Below are 15574 nucleotides of genomic sequence, written 5' to 3'. Positions count from 1 at the left end.
GCGGAGCGGTGCCGGTGCCGGGCGCGCCGGGGTCGCGGAGCGGGGCCGGGCTCGGCGGGGCCGCGCCGGCTCACCTGGGCCAGGGGGAGGCCGGCCTGACCTTCCGCGCTTTACGGCCGCGGCCGCCGCGCGACAGCCGCCCCTGCGCGTGCGTCACCCGCCCCGATCGGCCCCGGGGGCGTGGCCAAGCGAGGCCCCTCCCCCCGCGCGTCCCCTCAGAAATAAACCACCACAAGTACAAACCTGCAGACTCTTTTTATTAAATTCTCCCATTTCATCTGTACAGAAAAAAAATGCACATTATTATGTTCAGAAGTTCAGTAACATCTCAAAATTACACAGCATGGACATGTAAAAAAAAAAAAAACCAAACAAAAAAAACCAAACTGAAACAAGGAGCGGCCAGGATTTATACACAGAAAGGGTAAACAATTTACAAAAAAAAAAAAAGTCTCGTTAATGTCACATTTAAAAATAATTATAATAATAATAAAAAAAAAGAGACTACGTTCAAACAGCATCTGCTGTACAACAGGAATCCGCTGGGTCTGCTCTGTACACTCCAGGTGCTGGGGAGCCCCTTCCCCTGCACCCGGCCCGTACCCACAGCTATGGATCCTCCCTCCCACGGGGCAGGCACACCTTTCCCTTTCCCTTTGCTCCTAGTTCAGGATTTCCCAGGCGAGCACTTCCATCTAACTCAGTCAACGCAGGGGCAGCAGGGCTGGGGGCTCAGGGTGCAGCGATTCACCCTGGCAGGGATCTTTGCGTTTGGGCAGCTATGGAATCAAATCTGGGTGCTGTGCAAGGAGAAAATTTCGCCTCTGGCTAGTGAAGAGCAACGCTGTTAGTCCTCCCTACCCCAGACAGCGTTCAGGAACTCAGTGGAGCAGACGCAGAATTCCACCAGCATAGGACAACGGTAGTGCCAGCTGAATTCTCTCTGGCTCGTGTGAGATTTGGGTCTCCCCTAACCATTACTCATCGGTGGAAGCAAAAATGGCAGATCTGGCTCCCACACATGGACACTGCACAAAGATCAATACCTGGGAGCTGCCTAGAGGATCTGAACCCCAGAATGAGGAACGTGCTCTTACACAAACCCACACTAGAGTTGTTTAAGTCCACAGAGCTGTCATTTAAATAGGGACAGAGGTGCTAGATGAAATATTCTGGTTTCATACCACACTTGTGCACTCATACACACCTCAAAACTACCTTTTTTTTTTCCTAAACAAAACCGATAAAGTAAAAAACCCTACAATCTTCTTTCACTAAGTAATAACGTCGTATTTTAACAGAAATCACCATCCAGCTTTAACACAATTCCTCTACAACATTGTGGGATTCCACCAGTCCCTCTGGCTTATCCCATTTCTTCCCTCTGTACCTACCTGCAGTTAGATTCTGTACTCGAGACAGTCACAACCCTTATTTTCCATACAATGCACTTAACTGTGGATTCTTTCAGAGCAACACTGATTATATCACAATGTCAGATTCTGGAGGAAATGCTAACATTTTGCTACAGAATTATTCAACCTTCACTAGGGTCTTTCCAGCCCTTTGCAGTGACACAGAAAAACGGATACTCAGCCCAGTCTGGTGGGCAATACTTCAGGTGCCAGGAATTTTGTTCCCACCCAGATGAGTTACTCCAGAAGCCTAATGACAAAAGTGAGGCAGGAGAATCCCAAGCTGAAATTCTCAAAAGGACTTGATTAGACTCCCTAGGTAAACAATAAATAAGCTTATTACTGGGAATGAGAATGAACTGTAACAGGCTAGCAGGAGTGAATTATAGAGGTGCACATCATGCACAGTTCCTGACACACATGCCATCCTTTAGGAAGCCTTGTTAACCCTCACAGCAGCAGCAGCAGGAAGCAAATGGAGAGCTGAATGCCTTGCCAGATCCCAAACATCCAGCTCTTCCATCCATGCCCTGAGCACCAGCAACAAGTCTCACCATCTCCTAAACTTCATTCAGTAGAAGGCAGATTTCTCCAGTGAGAGGTAAGAATCATGAAGAGGAAAGACTACCACAGGCTCTTCCACACCAACCCACTTGTCCTGGCTGACTGCAGCTACTGCTAACACTGTTGAACAGAGAAGTTAAAAAGGCTTTCTCAAATTCAAGGCAACTGCAGTGTTTCTTACAACCACTGCTCACAGCTTCCTACCAGGGTGTTGAGAGAATGGCACAGGCTGCTCAGAGAGGTTGTGGACTCTCCATTCCTGGAGTGTTCAAGACCAGACTGGATGGGACTCTGAATACCCTGGTCTAGTGTGCAGTGTTCTTCCCAAGGCAGGGGTTGGAATGAGATGAGTGTTAAGGTTCCTTCCAACTCAAAACTGTTCTATGATTCTTTCTTTCTTTCCCTGAAGTGGAAAATGATTACCTGCAGGCAAGATGATGTGTTGGCAACAGCACAACCAGGTTATTTTTGGAAGAGTGCTCCTGTGGGTTTCTCTGCTTGCAAAACCTCTAGATTTTTAGGCATACATGAAAAGGATCTGAATGTTTCAAGACTGTGACTTGTATATTTTTAGTTGGGAAAAAATCCAGATCTGGTCATCACCAGTGGTAGCAGATCCCTTTTTAAAACATTAAAAGATAATATACTCCATGATAAAATGGCCTGAACACCTTGCCAACCTTTAAAAGGTGGGTCTGTGTCTACTGTGACAAAAGGTTTATTTAGTATCCTACTTTTTCTTCCAAAGGCCTTGGGCCACACACCTCTATCAGCATCACAGTGCACTCACACAAACTGTGAGCCTGACACTGGCAGAAACACCACCAACCACAGACTAATACACTGCAGAGCACAGACTCCTAATGCCATGCTTCAGGCACCCTTACCATAACCTCCTCCAAATATAAAAGGGAAAAACCCAGCAAGCCTTATATCTGAAAGTAAAGAAAGTCACCTTCAGAGCTGAACAGGGTTTACATTTGGAACTATGGCTACAAACCTACAATTTTCACTGCAATGTCTTTTGGAATTTAGTGGAAGATGCTATTTCTAGACAATAAACCATCTAATTAGGCCTTTCAAGCTAATCAAGTTACAAAATGCCTTCTCAAAAAGTCACAACAGTTTAAAAAAAGCCCTCCAATGGCAATTTAATAATGCCAGATAGACATTTTGGAGAAGCAGGACTCGTGCCAGCAAGCAAGGCTGCACCGAGATCCCACTTCCCTTGCTGGCAGCTCTGTGAGCACACCCATCTTGACAGCAGTCATTTCAACACTCACTCAAGTGATACAACACACACTTCTGATTGCCAAACCAATATTTGTGGAGTTACACACCTGTGCTACCTCAAGAGACCAAATTAACTGTTTCTCTTCTGCTCCATGCTGACTGATAGCCAGGCAAGCTCCCTTAGCACCAGGGAGGAGGGGCAAGAGAAGGAATTCAGGCTTAAATTCAGTTTTACCTCACCACTTAACTGCAATCCTACCATACACTAACTCTCCACTAAAACTTCATTGCTCAGGCTTTTGCTGTTGCTTGTTTGTGTTCACAGTACTTTGCTACAAAACCAGAAGTATTTGTGAGACTCACTAACATAGCAAGTCTGAACCCAGACTAGTTTGCCACGAGCAGGATGAAGGTATATTTGCAAAAAGCTTCAGCAAAAAGTCATAGCCAAAGCTCACAATATTTGGTATATGCCATTCTGTGTGTACAGCATCACCAGAATCAGCTGGTCCACACTCCAGAGTGTGTCAAAACCACCTCCACTGTTCTTCTAGAGAACAATGGGGAGAACTGGAAATGCCAGGTCTTACACAGAAGTGTGCTAAGTGGGAAAATAAAGTTATGGTTCAAGCATCAGCCTAAGCTGGACACTTTCAGGCACATGGTTTTTACCACAGCACCCATGGGTAAGCACGTCCTAAAGGTGAATCAAACATATCCTCCTGTACACATTGATTCTTGTGCAGCATCTTATAGATTTCATCAACAACCCCATGTTTCAGTCAAAGCACCTGCCTGATGAGCTCCACATCTCCTTGTACCTGAGGAACACAGATGATGGTAAGAAGAGGCCACAACTACTGGTGCAGCTTTTCCAAAACACCTTCTCTGGGCTCTTGGGTCTAAGTATCAGGTTCTGGAAGTATAACTATACATAGCACAAATGCACATGTTGATGGTAACTATGCAAGAGCTAAAAGCTACTTCCCTTTAAGATCCAGATGTTTCTGCCTTTCATACCATACTATCATTCTTCCATCCACTTGGCAGGACTGGCACCTGTGTCCTACATCCCAGGAAAATGCCATCAATTGTAGTTGTGGAGATGAAAGCCACTCTTCAGTGCCACCATGCAAACCATTAAGACCCAGAGTGTGGTTACAAACCACAGTGCTAACCCACAGGTAACCATTACACAGAGAGAGAAGACAATGGGTGTTCTGGTGCTTTCTGCATCACTGACAGAGCACTGCACTGCCAGTGTGCCAGTACCATCTACACACAGTTAATTTGGGAGGGTAACAGCTTAGCAGTAGCAAGGTAAAATAAAAGGAGTGTTAGAATTTTACTGCATCATTGCTAATAAAAAAGTTGACTGAGTAACTGCTCAGAGCACTTCCTGCCCACTGACACTGTTCACTACTGACAGGCTCTACATACCTCGTGTCTACATCGTGCCTTTAATCTACTGAAACACAAGTTGTATAGCTCACATGAGTACTCAATCCTGGTCAGTATTTTATTCTATCTTGCGAGCAGCAGAGGAAGAAAGGAAGGACATCTTTTCAGCCAAAAAAATCCACAGTCACATAAGCAGGATATTCACTAGGAGATGACACCAGTGGTTGGTGTCCTTAGGTTGTCCAAGACTATGCTCTGAAGATGCTTTACACAGACGAGCAAGACGTCCAAAACAAGGCCAGCTGTGGTGTAAGATGCAATTTACCCTTTAATTTCCTGCCTCAACTTCACCCAGCCACAGAGGATGACTAGATTTCAGTATGAACCATTACCTAAATCATATAGTCGGTATGCAGAATATGTCTGTCTTTAAAAATTTACTTAAAAACTGCTTGAGCTGCAGGTCATATCAGTCTGATTTGGAGAGTGAAGGCAGTTCCAACAGTACAACAGAGACTTGTCTACAGGCAGGTAAACGGGAGTCTGCTAACAAAGGGGTAACAAAAGCTGCTGGCTGGGCTGCCAATGTTGCACACAAACTTTCATAGGATGAAGATGCCATGGATGAGATCCAGGATGGGAAAACTGAGCCAACACCTGCTGCTTTTCTAATTTTTTTTTTTTTAATTTTTTTTTTTTTAATTCTCCTCTCACAAGAGGGGGTGGGTAGACTATACAGAGGAGGGCTGTACAAAACTGGGCACTGGGCAGGCATTTCTTCAGCAGGCAATCCAGGCTCTACCTGTCCTTGAGCTCTCTTGTCACCCGCTTGGTGATGCGTCCACACATCAGGCCGATGAGGAAGAGCACACAGATGCCAACCGTGATCACAGACAGGATGTAATTCTTGGATGGAGAGGTCATAACTTGCATGGCAAGGTCAGAAAAGCCTTCTGCTGGGGCAACCTGGAAATGAAAAGGGAATAAATGAGCCAAGCTGTGCTTTCCATGCAACCCTCAGCTGTGACATTTACCAGCTTTAGTGTCCGGAGCTGCTATTGCGGCGTCCTGTCATTGTTACAATTGGCCTGAACCAGAAAAAAGCAGGTCTGCAATGATTCACCTGAAGGAGCTGCTGTTCAGGACACACCTTTATAACAGGAAGTTTTCCTGCCCCTATTTCATTGCCCCACACCTTCTCTGCAGGAGACTAAGCCCTGTGTGCACAAAAGATAGTTTAATTCTGCATTGTTAGGGACACATCCCAGACATAGAGAAAATAAGATCTAAGTTCTAAGAAGACAACCTGATTTCAGTTTTTCTGGACCAAACTCAAAACACTAAACTTCATTTGGAAACAAGAATTTCATTACAGTTGCAGTTTTTCATAAATACCTTGCAACAGAAAGATCTAAGGCATTAAAAAATGGAAATCATTTACATATTCACCTTTGCAGCATAGCTCCACATTTCAATACGATCATTAAGGCGTTTCTTGCATTCAGGCTGCAACCTCACACGCTTATCTTCCAGAGCTTCCATTAAGCATGACATTTCTGTAATGTGCAGAAGATGGTGTTACAAAATAGAAACAGTGGCTCTGATAATATGGTGCAGAGAGGGCTCTTCCATTCTCATGAAGGCTGATGGTTACAAGGCTTTCTAAACAGACCTGGCAGACTATGCCTGAAGCTAGCAATTTCACCAAGATTCATGATCAGTATTGCATTTGGAGATGCAAGGAATTTTTACTTCCAAAAAGAAACTACAGTACGTATCCAATATATAATTCATGGGGTTTACATGAGATTTTATGAAGTTTTATAAATCAGCACCTTCAAAGAGCTGTACACTCTGAACTCCATGCCACCAGCCTTTAGAAAGAGCTAAGATCGAATTCAGTTTGGAAAAAACACAACCTTATCTCCTTAGGCGTGTTAGGCGTTTCTTTTGAACAACAATACATTTTGAAAGGTTTAACTTCCTGACTTTTCACACAGTTTTGAGAAAAGGAAATGGGATCACAGTGTTCCGGTGCCCACAGAGGGGCTTGGCCAACTAACTCATAAGCTTGTTTAAATGCTCATATAAGACACAGGCATAAAATTTTGTATTTTTTTATTTATGTTGCCATACTTTACTAATCCCTAATTAGATGTTTTCTGCTTCGCAGTGAAGAATTACTTGGCTCGTAGCAAGCAGACCACAGACTTAGTTAAACCAACTCCAGACTTTTAATGCACAACTGCCAATCAAGCACTTGCAGGCAGAGCCCTCTCTAAGCTACAGACTTGGACACAAGGAAAGACTTCTTAACTCCCATTAATCTACCACTTCTGCTGCTGTTCCATCCTGGTGTCTACAAATGACTGGTGGAAATACCTTGTATGGAGGATTACACTGGTAAGAAATGCAGGTTAAGTATCTCAAGGCTGAGAGGTTACACAAGCACAGCACGAGCACTTACGGCGTCCCCTCCCTGGCGGGATGGCAGCACAGTGGTGTTTGATGTCCAGGGCACAGGCTGTGTGGAGCACTGGGTCAACAAAGATATCTGCTTTGCTTTCCTTCAGCATGTTGAGCACTTCCTGCAGAGGAGGAAATTACAAGGAAGTCTCAGAAAAAGGAGACAGAACAAAACTCACGCTGATCAATGTCTCTGAAAGGTGTATCATCTTTTCAAATCCAGCACGGTGAGAAAATCCACCACTGTCCTCAGATAATGACATAATATGAATGCTGGTTTAGGCTTAATTAAGTGTCCTGCTTTGTAACATTCCTTAAAATACTCATATTAATCTAAAAGACAAAGGCAATATGCCAGGACTACTTCAGTTAGAACTAAAATCAGGTGCCACAGTCATGGCACAATTCATACAGCCCTCAAGCACACAGCCTGGGCCTAAGAAAGCCTGCAATGGAGATAGCACAAGAAGCAGGTTAGTAACAAGAACCTTTGGCAACCATCATCAAGAAAGGATTCAAGTTTGGAATTGCAAAGGAGGAACTTTCAACATAATTTTCACTGGCAAATTGAAATTGAATTGAATCACTGCAGGCCAGAACCGAGACATATAGGGAAATTTTAGCACTCTGGCCTCATACTAGCTAGAATATGACCTAGGATGTGATCTGGAAAAAATCACAGACTTCTGCAGGGATGGAAACTTTTTAGAACAACCAATTTATTTTCTTTACCTTTTTGCACATCTCAGTTTTTATTTTCAGAAGATTCACTTTCAGACATTCTTCCACCTGCCCAGTCTGCTCCTGAGCTGCTGCTTCTTCTGCACACAAGCTGGAAATCTATTTTGAAAGAGGTGTTTTAACATAAGTAGTTCACAACAATCATCCTTGCCTTTTAGCACTTTTATATCTCAATATGTTAGTTCATCACAGGGTGCAGCTGAAGAATACATGATGAGATTCCTTCCCCCCCAAAATCCCCAAAGCCAAATGCAGCCTGGCTCATGCAATATGCATAACCCTTTGAAAGCCAGCAGCAAGTCGTCAATATCACTGTACTGACGAGGAGGGCAGGGAAGAAAACAGCATGGAAAAAATGTGCAAGCATGAAATAAGTAACACTTGAAGCATGACCAACTCTGTTACTAAACGTAAAAACTCAAAGCCTGACTGTATTCCAGTTAAGGCTGACAAGACCAGAGAACTGACTTCTTTTTGACAATTGGAAAGAAGGATTTTTCCATAGCCACAAGTACTGATAAGATCCCAGATGAAATAATTAACTTCATATTAGCAATGCACAGGAAACTGCAACTCTTGTGCACCGGACAAAAGTCACAGCAGAGAATCTGACTAGCAAGAAGCAGTTCAAAAGGAATTTTTTGTTTTACTTATTAGGAAAGCATGCTCTGAGAAACAAAAACCTGTTACACAAAGGGAGCTTTCATCTGCAAAAGCAGCTATGGAGTTACTCTCCTACCTCATCAGAACAGTGCATCTGAAGCTGGGGATCCAGCCGATAATCAAGGGCTGATTCCTGGATTATCACTCGAATTTGGTCTTCGCAGTCGGGAGAGAGACGCTGTTTGGAGGAGACAGTCACTAACTCACTCAATGACCTTTGGGAATCAACCACTCTGTACATTAACCTGTATTCCATAATATTTCTATAGGAACATAAAAAGCCCCTTTAGCCTGTTATATACGCTGAACACACCACAAGCCCAAATTTGATTTGTTATTCAATGACTGTTGATCAGCACAATCTGCACATTTTCTCTTTTGCAGACACCAGCTCTACTCACCTGATCTGCATATTTCAACTTCAGGCATGAGATGACTTGACCTTCCAACTCTGTATCATCCTTGGCCCTATTCAGGATATTTTGGCAGAATTTTGGTATGTCTGCTTTGCATGCCTTCCTGAGCACGGGGTTTAAGCGGTAATCTAACCAGAGAGATGACAGAACTTCATTAGAGCACACATCTCTTCAGATTACAGAACACAGCACTCAGAGATGAGATAGAAATTTCCTGGATGATGATATACCATCAAGGAACATAATTTTTGGGGAAAATAGTATTTTTCATAACAGAATTTCAAATTGTGAGGTAAGAGCTTCAGGAATAAGGAGAATTCAACAACACATGCTGACCCTCAAGAATTTGACTAAGGTCAGCGTGTACACAGAAAACACCAAAGGAGAATAAAACAAAACTGATACTCTTCCAGCCGTGCAGAACATCTCAGGCAAGCAAGTTGTGGTTTTGTTTAAGAAGAATGTACCTGTGTTCTGTGTAATCTGGCGCTTGGTAATCATCTGCTTGCATTTAGGATCCATCACTTCACTGTTCTTGTTTTGTTTCAAGCACTGTAACATGTTTTTTGAATCTGCCTCTGGACAAAACCGCTACAAAAAAATCCCCAAAACACAACAAGCTGCATCATTAAAAGCACTTGATAAACAAAACCCAAACCCAACCACCAGCTTCCAAATTCATGGAAGGGAACAGTGACCTGCCCAACAGAGAGGTATAGAGCCACCCTGCCTAGCTCCAACATCTCAGTGATATTCTCTGAATTGACTATGGGCTTTAATGTCTCTGCTTATGGACTGAGCATTGAGCTGGACAGTCCTGACTGGCTTTCTCAAAAGCAAATTCCCTTTATTTTCTATTGTTAAGAAACAGTATGCTTGGAAAGAAATACCTACCAAATTAGGTCTCATACTCAACTACTTTTGTTCCCATTTATTTTAGAAACTAAAAACTCAATCTTTTAAATCTATGCACATACTGCTGTCCTGTGTAAACACAACACAACAGTAAAGAGTTTGTTAGTGCCACTCAGGGCAAACTAAGACCACACACAAGGAGAAAGCAGAGAGGAGCTCATTACAATAATTAGCCCATTCCCACCTTGAATCAGATAGTCAAAAGTGAACCAGCTTACCCAAAATTCAGATCAAGGACCAAGGTCCTAATTTCTTTTGTTAGAAACTAATTCTGTGGGTCTAAGATAAGGCTTTTGCATCTCTAAATCCTCACTATTTTGATGAGATCCCAGGTCTCTTTTTAAAAACGTGTCTGAACTGGAGAGCAAATAACTCTGAGGATGTTCTTCATCAGACAAAATATGGAGTCACTGCATACAGACCACAAATACTAGTGTTCCAGGGCCTGGAATTCTGGCTACTGTGAAAGAATGTCTTATATGAACATTCACCGCTGCTTTCTACATGGTACCACTTCCAGCTTCCATTTCTAATTTGAAGTTATACATGATTTTGCGTGCCCTATCAGTTTGATAAAAGTCTGTGTGCACCAGGTCAGGAGTGAACTGAAGATTTTACTCTTCCCTGTAATCATAACTTCTTCACCCTTGCTAAAAGCCAATCCAAATCCAAACTGACTGGATGAAAACTGAATTAGGAGCCTCAGCAGTTTCCCTCACCAATTCTGCTGGCAGTTGGGAAGACAAATTTATTAGTGCACAGACTTTGATCAGGAAGTTGAAAGAGAAGAGCCCTGAAGAAACCTCAGCCTGATTCAGAGTTAAGAAACAGATTACTTTGCAAAAATGCAATCACATTTCTGAAACAAGCTCAGCAATGTTGTAACAAGCCTTTATGGGAAGCTCAAAGCAGACACAGCTCTTATATCCCAAGTCACCCTCTCAAATGAGCACACTACCATTACCTTGATCATCTGCTTGCAGACTCTCATGAGTGTGTAGTCCAGTTCTGGGTCCATCATCTCTGTCTCCTGCAGTTTAAACACCTTCTGGTGGCACCGTGTACTCAATTGCTTCTTGATTTCTTTCAGGCATTCAATAATCTACAACACAACATTGCAAGCATAATGGACACACTGTTGATATAATTCTGTCATACACAGCCATGTGCTCCCCTAATGACCACCTTCATCTCATTTGGGCAGTTCAGCTCCCAATGCCTAGATTTTATCAAAGTCATTACCATTGCTTACTTCCAGGACTTGCTTTAAGCTCATCTTCTCTCACAAAGATTTAATGAGATGAAGAGGGTCTCTTGGACTTATTCCAGAACCACAAATCTCATCCTGCAGACATTATGCCTACAAAATCTTTAGCAACATTTGCAGTAAACAGCTGCTAATAGCTTGACACCAGCATAAACTGAAGAATGAAGGGCTCACAGCATTGCATTCACCCAGTACTAATGCTAGTGGGCCAGTGGAAAAGAAAGAAATTAACATTCCAAAGTACTACCAAAATATTTGACAGATATCAAAATGAAAATCTCAAGCTGCACTTACATGGGCAAAAGTGTTCTTCAAAAGTTTTCTGAAATGAAAGTACAAATTAAATTGTAAATTATTAATAAATTCCATTACCTGAGCATTGCCATAGGGCACGTTCTGGCAGTAATTCTTGATGTCACTTTTACAAGCCTCATACAGCTCTGGTTCAAGTCTGATATCCTCAGTCTGCAGGAAAAATTACAACATGAGCCTTAAAGTAGAACTTGAGACTATTTCACTTTTTTAACCTCTTAACTGAAGACCTCTACTCACAAAAAGTAAGCAACCCTCACAATAGGCATTGAGTTTCTTTGAATATAAGGGGGGTCCTGGGTGTGAGAAGTGGTGTTAGGAAATTAGCCTGGGAATTCTCTGCAGCTATTCCTCAGCTTTTTAGACTGAAGAAAGAGTTTAAATCAAATTATAGAGCTAGCAAGTTATTTCCAATGCCTCTCCTAAAAGGGCATCATCACAACTGTCCAAGACAACTAAAATCTTTCCACATGAAAGCTAAAGGACATATTAACAGCCACTCATCTAGTAGGTGATCTGGAGGATGTGAATGAAGTTTCCTGATTTTGGTGATGCCCAACATCTGAATTCCTCCATACAAAGGCAAGAGTACTGCCTCTCCCGATATGGACCTACTTAAGGTGAAGCTTTGACACTTAAACAGTATCTACAGGACAAAGACCTTAAGAGTTTATTACTGCAAGCACTGCAGCAGGAAGTTGAGAGGCAGCTTTGCCTACCAGAACAAAAACTACTCCTATTTATCCATTGAGCAACTTGAAGCAGCTGGAGTCGAGTTGCTTCATCTGTGCTTGTTTCCTCAGTCTGTAAAATGGAGCTTTTGTTCTCTCCTAGAGGATGTTAAGGACATCAGAATGTGTAGCACGTTGCTGTCTAACACTAAACATAATCACTTCTAGCTGAAATTCCAATGACCATTTAGCTTGCCTTAGCCTTCACAAGACATTTAAAGGCATTAAAGCAGACAATCAGTACTTTCACCATGAAGGGCAATTGAGCCCTTGTAAGAAAAGGGGAAAAAATAAATAAGATACATCTTACAAACAAACTTCCTCTTTTTTGCCCCAAAGGTGGACAAACCAGGAAGCTTTAATGGAAGCTCCTCACTACAAGAGTGGCGAGGACAAGAGTTTCAGGCATGTTTACCATCTCCAGCTCCTCCACACGCAGCTGCTTGCGGCACTTCAGAGAGACCCTGTGCTCCTTGGCATCCTGCAAAGTATCATTGCGCACAGTTGTGCTCAGACAGATCACCACATCCACCCTGCAGTAAAGAAAACAGCCTTTTATTCATTCACCCTTCACTAAGACCAGACAAGGTTGATATTGGATTACCCCACCAGAGAAACTGACTGCAATAATCCAAACATAGCATAAAATTCTTGTGCATCTGTGCTTACTTCTGGGTAAGTTCTATGTAAAGCAACCATATCACAATTAAAACCTAAATTGGAGTCTAGATCAGCACACAGGAAGACATTCAAAATGCCACCAACCCCTCTGCTCTTAAGCCATATCAGCACTTCAGAAAAGCTTTGCTTCATCTCAGAAATAGATGATGGTGAATACCTACATAGCATTGCAAGCAATCCTTTTACACTATGGGAAGGGCATTTACCTCATAAAATGCAAATAGTCTTGCTATCCACAAACAGGACTGACCTTGTGTGTAATTTAGCCTTACACTATTGCAGTAGGACATTAAAAAAATCCCTTGGACTGCAGTGAATAAACCAGATAAAACAAGTGGGATATTTTCCCTTCCCAGATCAGCAACTAGAACAAAAGTAGTCTGCCTCTTAGAAGACAATAAATCTAGCAAGGATATAAGACATTCTGGGACATGCAATCCACTAATTGTAATAATTAGCTAATTTCATAGCAAGTAAAATAAAGAGGACAGGCTTCTATCCAGGAGTAAAGCAGAAGTAATTTTAAGAGGCAGGCCTCTACCTTAACCAGAATACAGTCACTAAGGGAACACATACAAACTAATCAGTCTTTAAAGGAAGTTTTCAGTCCTATCATTAAATACCCTGTCACTTAATTACACTTTATACTGTTTGGGCAGGAGCTGCATACTTTTTTTTGATGTTGGGGCACAGTTTCAGCACATCCTCCTTGCAAGCCATTTTGAATTTGTACGAGAACCTAAAATCTTTCATTTGAACCTGAAAGAGAGAAATGAGGAGAAAAACAACTTCAGTCATCCAGGGTTTAAAAAAAAAAAAAAAAGCAAAGTGCTGGCCCAAAGAACATTTGCTGAATCACACAATTAGCACATACTTTTGTTCAAACTTAGTAATATGGAAGCAAGGGAAATGCTGCACTGCTGAAGAAGTTGGGACCCTGTCTAGCAAATGCCAAGGAGAAAGGAAGGGCTGAAAAAAATTCATCTCCAGAAGTGACCATTTATGACCAGGCCTGCAAATACAACTGCCTGAATTCACAAGAGCTCTTTAAATACAGTAAAAAAATCAATTTCAAAGAAGGAGCTAATTTCATAATTAGCTAATTCCCAGCCATACCCTGAAAGAACAGAACAGGCTTCCACTGATAGCAGAAAAAAGTGTTGCTCACCAGTTGGAAATGAGTAACACCGATTGCACATTTTTCATTCATTTCCTTCTGGTGTTTGTTCTGTATTAGACACTCCATCAGGTCCCCAGAATCAATCTGGTTATCTGCAACCTCCTGAAGAAGAGATGAAAGGCATAAAAATAAACTGCTTTTGCAAGTCATGGGTTTTACACTCTTGTAGCCCACTGTGACCAGGGAATATGGAACTTCCAGTTCCACTCTCCATGGTGAGCTCCCTATTAACTGACCACCCTTGAGCTGCACCACACAAGTGCAGCACACAGCTATGTTTATACAGCTCAGGAAAGAACCATCTCAGAAACAGACACACTTCAGACTCAGGAGAACACACTGCAGACAGTGCTTACATGACATATTATAATCAGGTGCCTCCACTGCTCTTTAACTGCTCAGCCCTACACCAGTGAAGTTATTTCAGCAGTGCTGAGCAGCTGAACAGAGTACAGTGGTTAGACATGCCTGCATGTAAAGGAGAAGGAAAAAAGTCTAGTATTTAACTCACTGTAAAGAGTGTTTTTTGCCAACTACAGAGCAATTTTCATCTTCAAACTAACTTTGATGCTAAGGCTCTGATAGCAGCAGAAACATTAAGCAGAACTAAGAATTTATATTTCAGGGTGATATTTTTAATTAAAGACTTTTGGAAATTATTACCTCTGATTTTACCTTTGAGGTGTAGCAAGAGCTAATACTAAAACTCTCTAATTTTTCCCACTGAGTTTTTCCTCAAAGATATTCACACCATTACAGTGTACTCTACTCACATGACAGAATGTCTGGATAATGGGCTCACATGCTCTCATCAGCAAGGCTTCAATTTGAATGTCCTGCAGAAAAGACAGTTTTTCATTTTCACAGTGAATGCACGAGAGAAAAAGACTCTGGAAAAAAATCTGTGATAACAACTCAAACTCAACCCAGTTTACAGGGTTTTGAGAAATGCAATCCAGACAGCTTTGCTCTTTAGCTCTGGAAATCCTGGGGTTCACTCTTGCCAACATGGCAAATGCAAGACAAGCCTTCCAGCTTAAGGGAAGAGCCTGGGCTCCACAGAAACTCCTGGCTTGGATGATTCATTCATTCTCCTCCAAACTAGGTGCTAGAGCATTAGAAATCACCTTACATCTAGGCAGGAGTTGAAGATCTGGCATAGTTCTGATAAAACCAAGTTTCTAACTACTGGAAGAGAACTTTCCCTAGGGCACTTTCCCTAGTGTAAATTTTAAGAGATAAGGGGAACAGTCTGGGTCTTAACAGTCAAATATACAGCTTCATAAAAGAAGTAAAGCTGCCAAAGTCACTGGAAACCTGTACTGATGTACCTGGTGGTTATTGCTTGCCAAATTTTTGTGGCTGGGAGGGAAGCTGCAATACAGTACTTAAAACTACTTGCAAGCAAGACCAAAATCTCAAGTCCAATCACATATCTTGACTTGTGTTAAAGTTAACTGGGTTCCTGTGCAAATCTTAGTTTTAGTATGATAAGTGACCTTTAAAGCAGGAGATATGGCATCAACAGCCTGAAATCTTGAACTGTTGGTTATTTCTTTTCCTCAAGAACCTCCAGGAAAAATTCCACT

At 42.2% G+C, this 15574-nt stretch overlaps 1 protein-coding gene across 1 annotated transcript in view; it reads right to left on the bottom strand.

Annotated features, from left to right (window-relative positions):
* Positions 1–236: 236 nt before the first annotated feature.
* The window catches only part of GLG1 (golgi glycoprotein 1), an 82217-nt gene continuing 66879 nt past the window's right edge, over positions 237–15574 (bottom strand). The window contains exons 14-26 of the mRNA XM_058033998.1: positions 14759–14821; positions 13974–14087; positions 13476–13564; positions 12540–12657; positions 11454–11546; positions 10779–10916; positions 9367–9490; positions 8885–9027; positions 8560–8661; positions 7812–7919; positions 7081–7201; positions 6063–6169; positions 237–5579 (exon numbers count right to left, since the gene is read on the bottom strand). Of these exons, the coding sequence (XP_057889981.1) occupies positions 5412–5579; positions 6063–6169; positions 7081–7201; positions 7812–7919; positions 8560–8661; positions 8885–9027; positions 9367–9490; positions 10779–10916; positions 11454–11546; positions 12540–12657; positions 13476–13564; positions 13974–14087; positions 14759–14821 (1488 nt within the window). The 3' untranslated portion in view covers positions 237–5411. The remainder of the gene's footprint in view (positions 5580–6062; positions 6170–7080; positions 7202–7811; positions 7920–8559; positions 8662–8884; positions 9028–9366; positions 9491–10778; positions 10917–11453; positions 11547–12539; positions 12658–13475; positions 13565–13973; positions 14088–14758; positions 14822–15574) is intronic.

Source organism: Melospiza georgiana, chromosome 14, assembly GCF_028018845.1.
Source record: "Melospiza georgiana isolate bMelGeo1 chromosome 14, bMelGeo1.pri, whole genome shotgun sequence".
In the NCBI taxonomy this organism is placed as follows: domain Eukaryota; kingdom Metazoa; phylum Chordata; class Aves; order Passeriformes; family Passerellidae; genus Melospiza; species Melospiza georgiana.
This window is presented reverse-complemented; position numbering and strand designations above follow the sequence as displayed.